Here is a 10338-nt window from a genome sequence, read left to right on the forward strand (position 1 = left end):
CCAGCATGAGTTTGACCAAACTACGGAAGGCAGTGGAAGACAGGAGTGCCTGGCATGCTCTGGTCCATGGGGTCACGAAGAGTTGGACACGACTAAATGACTAAACAACAACAGTTATTGTTATTAAAAAGTGTGCCTAGATATTCCATTGTTGCACCCATAACCTAGGTTTAAGGTGCCATTTAGCTCCTAGCTTTCATATCTCAGTTTCTAACGCTGGTGAAAAGTGGCTGTCAGTTTTTTTTCTGGGGAAGGCAGATTCAAGCAACAATAATGTTTCTTCAGGGAGATATCTACAGTCTTCAGCAACTTGTATAGTAACAATTATCTCAGTTCTCAAAGTTTTCACTTTGAAAAGGCAACTGTTTAATTCCTCACAGTAGATGAAGTCATAACACACTATTAAATACACATATTACTAATTACTTCATAAATATGCATGTAAGAAACAGTCCAGCAAGAAATTCCTTACACTTATAAGCAGACGTTAACTTATTAATAACTTCAGTACATTCAGCACACTTTAGTAACTTTTTGAGAGAAGGGATCAAGGACAGATTACAGTCAGCAGAACCAGAAGACACATGGTTCTCTCATTGCAAAAACAAAACAAAACAAAAAAACAAAAAATGCCAAAAATATAAGCAAATGAATGCAAATGAATGCCAAGCATTACATTCTGTGAACACAAATGTGTTTGCTGCACTAAGGCTGCAATCTTAACCCCACTTACTCCTAAGTAAGCTCACACTTACTTCAGCATAAGCTCTGATTACTATAGTAAAATACGTGTGATCACGCAAAGAATAGACTGCATTTGAAACATCAATTTGCAAAGTCTACCAGCAAGTCTTGTCTGAGCAAATTTTTACAAGAAAACTGATTTTTAAACCTCACAGATGAGTTCAGTAAACTTTAAAATTATCAAAATGCACCCACAAGGCAAAAATGAAAAAACACACCTATGAACTGTATTCCTGGTATCATTTCTTTCACCATTTGAATTTGAGTGTGTGTGTTATAGTCATACTTGTAAACTAGGCCTGATATAAAAATTGGTTGAGTCCCAATTGAGCAGCAGAACAAATACCCAAGCAATTTTGCACAACAGTTATGTATCCAATTTATTTTATTGTTCAACTTTGCCTCCTGAAGCAGTGTACCACATTCTGGCTGGGAAGCCATTAATTTCAAAACTTATTAAATAAATGAGCATTTGCATGGAGGAGGTATACTGGAGCAAGCTACAGCAGCAGGATCTTCTGTGTTACAAGTAAGACAACTCTGCACTAACATTTGTTATCAGTTAAAACACAGTGACCGCTTGTAGCGGTATTACTAGCTCTGAAGCATTTTATTGATTTACAACATTTTTATTCCACTTCTCCATATCCTTGAGACAATTCACATGTCCAATCAGAAGTATGCCCTATTGAGTTCAATGGGTTTAGTCCAAGAAATGTAGGTACAGTGGTACCTCAGTTTACGAACTTAATCCGTTCCGGAATTCCGTTCTTAAACCGAAACCGTTCTTAAACCGAGGCACGCTTTACCTAATGAGGCCTCCCGCCACTGGTGCCCTTCCACCATTTGGATTCTGTTCTTAGACCAAGGTAAAGTTCGCAAACCGGGACACTACTTCCGGTTTTGCGGAGTTTGTAAACCAAATCGTTCTTAAACAGGACTGTTCTTAAACCGAGGTACCACTGTGTAGGATTGCAGCCTAAGATACATGAAGGGTTGCACTTTCTTAGTTCTAACCTGACTGTACTTCATTTCTGGCCAATTCCATGCCATATATTAGCTTTGCATTATACCACAAGACACATACAGAAATGAAGGCTGTTTCTAGCATAGTACCACTGTCCCACAACACTATGCCAAGGTACTAGCAACCTTTGTGGATTTGCACCTGCAGTGCAATGCTACAGAGGTTGGTGATGTCACCAGTGGCACATAATTCACTGTCTGGTCCAAAATACCTGCATTTGCTTAGCCAGTTATTCACAGAATTAGGTCACAAGAGAATTTACCAGGATTTCTGAATGGGGTGAAAACAATAATTTCCTCACACAATTGCCACAGAACACTAACAGGCCGTTTATTTCAGAACTCAGTATCCCTTTGACATTTTTCTACCAAAGCATTTTGTACTACAGCGACTGAGAAAAAACACTGTTTTCTGCTCTCTCTTTTGTTACCATTTCCCCCCTAGAATTATAGCAATTTACTCTACATAACGTTTCTCCTGGGCTTGGCATCCTTTACTTCACAGAACACACACCACAGCTTCCCTTATTCTTGAAATTTTAACGGGGCATCTCCTGAGAGAAAGACAAACTAACCCAGTGCCAAGGAAGAACAGCAAAGAAAGTCAAAGCTCTGGCAAAGAGCAGCTTAGATTTTATGGGATGGTCCCTTTACTCTAGAAAAGACAGTTCGAAATAAGATAAAGGATGCACTTATTTGTGTTTACCACAAGCCCACGGCCGTTAACACGAGGTTAGTACTTGAGAAAGAAAGAAAGCGAAGATTATATACAAACATAGTAAACTAAACCACTTGTTTTTCCAACATTTGAGTTCACAACCGTCCTACTTGGCGGCATGGAAAGACGCATTACCGTTTTACTAAGCGGAAGAAGGCAGAGCCGAGAGAGAGAGAGACACTACCAAGTACAAAACAGATGATTTGGGGAAAGGGGGGCGAGGAAGATTAAAAGAGGTACCCACTACCCCCCTCAAGTCAACGTAAAAGGAGCCATGGGGTGCGCGAGCCGCAACGCATCATGGGTATCGCGCGCCTCAGCTTGTGGGGTGTGTGTATTATGTATGTGGGGTTGTTCTTGCGCGCGCACTCGCGCGCGGGAACGGAAAAGCGCGCGGCGGCGGGGGGGTGTCAGCTCCCGCCCCGCCCCCTCCCACTCAGGCGAAATTCCACCGGCCCAGGCCGGCCACGACCGGTTCCAGCCGGTTCCGGGCGGGCGGTTGGCTTCCGTGCGCGCGAGCCGCACGCTGCCCGCTGACGTCAGGCGTGTGTGGCGCGCGGGCGGGTGCCGGGCGGAGGGGTGCGGCGGCGGCGGTCGCAGCAGCAGTAAGTGGCGGCTGCGGGTGTTCTCGCTACGTACGTGTAGTGCTGCGGCTTCTCGGGCTGCGCCTGGAGCGCGCTGGCGGGCGCCACCGGCCCGGTCGCGGGAGGCCCGGTCGCTACCGGGCCCTTCGACATGCTCCTGCCTTCCACTCCCTCCGCCGCCGCCCGCTACCACCGAGGAGGAGAGCTTTATTATTCACTCTGCGCGGTCCGCACGGAGACCGCAATGCGCAGGCGCTGCCGCCGCCATTACCGCCCCGGGTTACCCAAAGCATGCTGGGGCTTGTAGTCCCGGTGATGGCGGAAAGTCCCCCTTTTCTTCTACTGGGCTTCCGGCCAATGAAACTACAACTTCCAGGGGTCCCCTGCGCTCGCTGCCCCGGATTGTGCAACAGCGCGGGGTTTCATAGGAGTTGTAGTTCGGATGAGCTCCTCCATGGATTGCCATCAAGCGGATCTAAGCAGAAGCAGCGCTATGCAAGCCTCAAAGCGTTTTGAACAATTTAGCCGCACGTAAAACTGATACAGCCCGATCCAAACGATGTTCACTTGGAAGCAAATGTCAGCAAGCGCAGATGTAGGAATGCAGATTTAGGAGTCTGTCCACTAGTTCTTCTGGTAAAAAACTGTAGGATGTTTATGTAATTTTAAGATGGCAAATCAGTACTGTATGCAATTCTGGTTGACAACGACAGCTTCTATAGTGAAAGAAAATCGGGGCTTTAAAACAGTTGATTAGACGAACTCCTTCTCATAGAATGTTTTGCTATCATTAGAACAGGATGAGCTATTGTCTGCTGTTGTGAGGTGTCTGAGTAAATATAATAGTTTGTCATAAACTATGCCACTTACCTATAAAATGGTTAAACCTTTACAGTAATAACTAGATATGTATAGCCATTGTTAATGCAATGACTTTATTGCACATAAATTTATTTACATAGAACATTTCAGAAGACAAGGTGCTTTACAATTCCTCTTTCAGTTGTGTAGCTGGCATGGGTCAAATCATATACAGTACTGAGCACAGTGGTACCTCGGGTTAAGTACTTAATTCGTTCCGGAGGTCCGTTCTTAACCTGAAACTGTTCTTAACCTGAAGCACCACTTTAGCTAATGGGGCCTCCTGCTGCTGCCGCGCCACCGGAGCACAATTTCTGTTCTCATCCTGAAGCAAAGTTCTTAACCCGAGGTAATATTTCTGGGTTAGCGGAGTCTGTAACCTGAAGCGTATGTAACCTGAAGCGTATGTAACCCGAGGTACCACTGTATCTTCCTACTTAAGTATATTATGCTGGTTTCTATGCAGCACACTGCTATGCATGTTGGCTTGAAAGTGATCCATACACTGTTTAGTGTGGTTTAAAGTTTGCATAGGACTGAAGTCTTATGCTCCCAGACTTTTACAATATTTATTCAGAAATGAAGCCATTTGGACTAATTTCCAAGTAAACTTTTGGGCTGAACATGCCTTTTAAACTTTCTTTAGAAGGGTTGGAATCTCTCCCCCCCCCCAACACACTTTTAGCCTCTTTATGGCAATATTTCAGGTACAATGTTTCATCCTGTTAGTGTTATATATGTGTTGAGAGTAGGCTCTCGTCTTGCTTATCCTTTAACATCTGGAGTCAAGGAGCAAACATGAGGACTGGAATACTCAGTTATTGCCCAGTTTGAAACTGGTTATGGCCAAAGACACAGCTTAATCCTATCTCCTATTGTATTTGTGATGCAAGTACAGGCTGACACCACAACATGCAAGTTCCCAGAGAGATCACAGGTGCTACATACTTCCCTGGTTCTCCTATTGCTCCAGGCTAAGCTATGGCTTGGCCTAGCGGTGTCCTCCAAAGCCAGAACCACGGTTTGTCTAGAGCAAGACAAACCATGAGCCCAGGTTCAGACATAGTAAGCCAAACCATGGCTTAGCTGATGGTAGTATGGCAGGAGGACGACCAGGAAAGCAGCACAGCAGCCCCAATCCCCTCCAGGAACTTACACATTTACACAAAGCTATGCAAACTATGTTGGTGTGGAAATCAACTAGCACAGAAAGGTGCTTGCCCTTAAAAGCAAATGGGAAATTGCTTTGATTCAGTTCTTAAACAGGGCAAAGCTATACTGGAATTAGAAGCCAAAGATATCCTGGACTGGTGGGATACAAGGAATTGATTGCCTCTCTCCCCCATGTTATAATGCTTCTGTTATTGGTAAGGGATATGCTTCTTTGAACGTAAGCAGCAATGATAGTGCTATTTGAGTGAAAGATTGCCCTTGTGTGATGCTGGGATCTCTGAAGCAAGTCTTGTGCTATCAGCAGCAAATCATAAGTTTATGGCTGGGTGTTGGTAGAATAGTTTCATCGCAATACGATTTTCTTAGACTTGTATTCTTATTGATAGGTGTGCAAGACAGACTTACTAATCTTATACAGTATGTCGAAAGTCTCCCACCTCCGCTAGTTAACTTATTTGTCTATCTCACTCTTTATGTGTATGGGTTTTATAACAACCAAGTGGTTTTGTTAAATAAATAAATATCACAAATCTCTAGTCATTAGTCCTACTCCTGCAGACTTCAATTTAGTTCATTTGATCTAATACACAAATGCTTTGAGGAACCCAATAAATCATTTATTGCATTGTTATTATCATTAAGGGGGACATACCTATGTGTCCAGTTTGTCTCATTGTAGATTGACCAAATAAGTATACCATGGCAAAGAAAAGGAGGAAAGTTAAAGGTATTTAATAGAACAATAATTAGTATTTGATTGTGCAGTCAATTTATAAGCATTTAGACCTTTTTTCTAATGGGAAGGGGTGTGGCAGTGTCGTGGTGTCTGTTCTGTGAAACTTGGGTGTTCTAACACCACAGTAATATATATGTTTACTCAGAAGTCCCACAAAGTTCAATAGTGTTTACGCCCAGGAAAGTGATTATAGTACATACACTACAACTAAATAAAAATAAGTACACAAAAGTACAACTATTTTCTATGTTTGATGTTCAGTAACAAAATATAGTGCTTAAAATGAACAGCATTTGGTCACACCTGTTTGGAAATGCAAATGTTGTGCATCTTCATGCCACACGTATTAGTAATCTTTATCACTGTAATAAAATTTCTGTGAGCCAGTGAAGGAGCAGGATTTCATAAGGTGTACAGTATATGTCCCATTGTTTATATCTTCAATTTAATCTTGATTGCACATATAATGTAATTTCAGCACTGAGTGTCAAATAATTTTGAGATGTGTCTTCCTTTCAACAGAAATGCCCAGGCTAGTAAAGATTATGTAATTGGTTTTGCTGTATCTGAAGGCATTTTCAAACCTTACCAACAGAGTCTGTCTTTTTTGGTACTATTACCTTATAGAACACTATGATTAGAAAGAATAATAGACTTGTCAAAATTGCATCCTGTTAAAATACTAGAACTGTAGGATTAATTAATGTAATCATTAGCTATTGTGTGATACATGAATTTAGAGAATGCAATACCTGTGCTTTAATAGAATCAGGTATATTGCTTTTAATTAGGATGCACTTCATATATAAGATGTATAAGAAAATATGTCAATAGTTTTGTACATATCAGTAGTCTATACTTCTCATTGCATTTCACACCAGACTGCAGTATTAGGCCCTCATCCTAGAAGCTGCAGGGAGTTTGTATAAAGAAGCTAAAATCACTTAACATAATGTGTATTTGCTAAATAGGAACTTTGCATATTTTAAATGTTTTGTTTTGTAAATATGTATATGTTACTTATTGCAGGTATTTATTTGATCATGCAAGCCAGCTAGAGTACCAAATAGAGTAATAGTTTTCCTACCAAAGTATTTGTATTTTACCCACTAAATTTGATTAAAGAAATATTTGTCTTCTATATACTGTTAAATTGAAAAAAAAAATAAATTGTAACCTTAGTATATTCGAGTTATGATTATGTGAAGAGTATTTTAAAGGGGCGTTTTAATGTTCTGTGCAATATTGTTTAATAAATAATCCGTGTTCTGTGCAATATTGTTTAGAAAATAATTATTGACTTATATTTGAAGTTTCCTTTATTCGTACCACTTGGTCTGACGCTAAACAGTCAGATATATTCAAATACGACTGCAACCTTCCTACCTGGCTTTACCATTTTCCCTCCTACAATAATTTATGTGGCAGTATTTCCTTCTGTTTACCCGCCTCATTCAGCCTGGGACACTCCAAACGGACAGCTTTTCTTTCCCATTGACTTTCCATTGTGGAGCTTTGCAACAAAAAGTAGGATCCAAACTATGTTTTCTGCCGGCCAATCACAACCTTCTCCTGGGCTCCAATTCGGATTGGTCTGCTTCAGCTCACGATGTCCAATCGGAGTGCAGCTTTAGCAACCAATCGGCTGTCGAGGTTTCATCCAATCACGGCCGAGATTCGGGGAAACGGCCTTTGTGTCAGTTAACGTCACGGCGCCAACGGAGGTAGACGCCAATGGCTCCGTGCGCTGCGTGTCTGTATTGTGAGGTCATGACGTTCTCGGCCCCCTCCCTCTATAAATACAGTGTCCCCGCGCCGGGGAGGGGACAGTTGCGGGTTCGTTGAGGAAGGAGTAGGACGTGTACCTCGCGGCTGCTAGGAGCGGAAGTGTTTTTAAAGGCTCCGTTCCTGAAAGTGGTGAGTTTCGCCTTGGGGCGGCCGGAGAGGGGGGCGGTGGGTGGGGGCGGGGAAGGTGGACGTGTATTTCTCGTATTTTGGGCCGTGTTTCATGAGTGGTGGGGGAGGGGTGGTGAAGGCCGCTTTGTTCCGCTTGGCCCGCGGTGTGTATGGGGGGGGGAGAGGAATGGGATAGTCCAATAGTCGTAGTCATGGCAACGTAACTACCGGCGGGGGTGGAATGGAGCGGAATCGTGGCTTCGGTTCTACTACCGCGCGTGGGCGGGAGGCAGCGTGACTCCTCGTTCATATTCCCCCGGGAATGTCCTCAGTTGGCCGCCGCGGAGGGAGCAGGGCCCTCACATCTGCTACTATTCGTCTTGCGCTGCAGTTCCTCCGAAGAGTGGCGGGGAGGGGAGGAGGTTAGTGGAAACTGGCACGAAGTGGTAGGGAAAATACTAGAGTTAGAAGGGAAGGTATTCCGTTGCTAACATCTCGTTTGCTTTTTCCTCTTAGTAAAAAAATAAATAAAGGGAAATGGCCCGTACCAAGCAGACTGCCCGTAAGTCCACCGGTGGCAAAGCTCCACGTAAACAGCTGGCTACCAAAGCTGCTCGAAAAAGCGCTCCCTCTACTGGTGGAGTCAAGAAACCTCATCGCTACAGGTAATTAAAGGCGGGGTGGAAATAAGAACGTATGTCTTTTTTTTTTAACAGCAATGAATTCCGGAAAGCAGGCTGGGGTTCATACCTACGCACTTAAGAGATGATAAGGGCTGTATTAACTACCTTAAAGTAGAGTCTGGTTTAGGGAAGTGGTTGCCCACTCTGCAGCACACTTTGCGCCGTTTTCAGGAATGCTTTTCTGCCGGCAAGATCTGAATTTAGATATCACAGCTTGGGGCCTTGTTCACACTATTCTACTAATTTTATAGGCCTGGTACTGTGGCACTGCGAGAGATTCGTCGTTACCAAAAGTCCACAGAACTTTTGATTCGCAAGCTTCCGTTCCAGAGGCTGGTAAGGGAGATTGCTCAAGACTTCAAGACAGACTTGAGGTTCCAGAGTGCAGCCATTGGTGCTCTGCAGGTATGAGTGTGTTAATAGTTACTTTTTACCAGGTATGCTGTGGGGGAGTGGGGAAAAGGGCTAATTACATGTACCAGTTCATGGTTTCTAACACTGTCTGTCTTGTTTTAAAACAGGAGGCTAGTGAAGCATATCTGGTGGGTCTCTTTGAAGACACGAACCTGTGTGCCATCCATGCCAAGAGAGTCACCATCATGCCCAAAGACATCCAATTGGCTCGTAGGATACGGGGGGAGAGGGCTTAAGAGGAGGCAGTTTTTATGGTGTTTTGTAGTAAATTCTGTAAAATACTTTGGTTTCAATTTGTGACTTTTTTTTGTATGAAATTGTTTATAATATGTTACATTTGTACTTAAGTCATTCCATCTTTCACTCAGGATGAATGCTAAAAGTGACTGTTCACATAAAAACTCAGTGATGTGAGCTTTGTTGCTCAACAGTGACAAGTTGCTAATATGCAGAAGGGATGGGTGATCTTTCTTGCTTTTCATGCATGTTTCTGTATGTTAATGACTTGTTGGGTAGCTAAAATTGTAAGGTACTAGAATTGATATAAATGTGTACAGGGTCTTTTTGCAATAAAACTGGTTATAACTTGATCCAAGTGTTTAACAATTGGGGCTGTTAAGTCTGACCATACATCACTGTGATAGAATGTGGACTTTCAGAAGGGTAAAACTACAAGTCTTAACCACAGTGTAACTTACAGTTTCCTAAAAACGTAAACCTGGCAGCTATAGAATACACTATGTGCATTTATAATAGCTATTTTATATATTGTAGTGTCAACATTTTTAAATTAAATGTTTTACATTCACCCAAGGAGTCTTGTCATTGTTGTGGGGAAAGTAGTATTACTATTTTGTCTTATACTATCCCTGCTCAAATCAAGTTAAGCCTGTTCCTTGCTTGGTATGCAACTCCAATTACGGCAGAAGCTTGCTGTACTTATGTAACCTAGAGTGATTAAACGCTTGCTAATTTGGAAAATAGTTTTCCCCACTTATTAAATATCAGAACACTGTCAGACTTGGTGTTTTTAGGCCTACTTTTATTGATCAAAGTACTCAAGTGGTATAAATTAGGTCTTGAGTGTTAATACCCTATCCTTGCTGCCTTGGTTGGTTTTTTCTCTTACACTTTTGGGTTTGTTTTGAACCAGTTTGAGTGATATCGACATTTATATTTTGAAATGCAGCTTCCATTTCTATAACCAAAGCAGACAATCAGGCTGTTATTTTTTTGGGAATGGAGTTAATTCTTCACCTAGGCTTCTAGTCGACAGCCCCTGGCAGCAAATAACAAAAATTAAAGGAGTAAAGGGGGTGTACCGAAAAGTGTATATACAGTGTTCTTCAGATTCTTATTTCTGATTTCTTTAAACAATGTAAGCACAAAACTAGTAACGTTACACACTGAAAAACTGAACTGTCATAGTAAGTTATGCTTGACTCATTACATTGAATCTGTCTCTCATTTTTAAATGTAGAAACTTTGGTTAATACAAATAGT

General features: G+C 42.3%; 2 protein-coding genes across 3 annotated transcripts in view; one reads left to right on the forward strand and one right to left on the reverse strand.

The window, feature by feature from the left end:
• Positions 1–3351, reverse strand: part of UNK (unk zinc finger) — a 49014-nt gene extending 45663 nt beyond the window's left edge. For both annotated transcript variants that reach the window (XM_081185098.1, XM_081185097.1), the window contains exon 1: positions 3128–3351. In XM_081185098.1, the coding sequence (XP_081041224.1) occupies positions 3128–3225 (98 nt within the window). In that variant the 5' untranslated portion in view covers positions 3226–3351. The remainder of the gene's footprint in view (positions 1–3127) is intronic.
• A 4262-nt stretch (positions 3352–7613) lies between these two features.
• Positions 7614–9643, forward strand: H3-3B (H3.3 histone B). The gene is made up of 4 exons (XM_081185121.1): positions 7614–7759; positions 8255–8403; positions 8673–8826; positions 8943–9643. Exons 2-4 carry the CDS (start codon positions 8276–8278, stop codon positions 9069–9071), a joined length of 411 nt encoding a protein of 136 aa, XP_081041247.1. The 5' UTR covers positions 7614–7759; positions 8255–8275; the 3' UTR covers positions 9072–9643.
• The last annotated feature ends 695 nt before the right edge of the window (positions 9644–10338 follow it).

This window comes from Podarcis bocagei (genome assembly GCF_964188305.1).
Source record: "Podarcis bocagei genome assembly, chromosome: 2".
NCBI classification, from domain to species: Eukaryota; Metazoa; Chordata; class Lepidosauria; order Squamata; family Lacertidae; genus Podarcis; species Podarcis bocagei.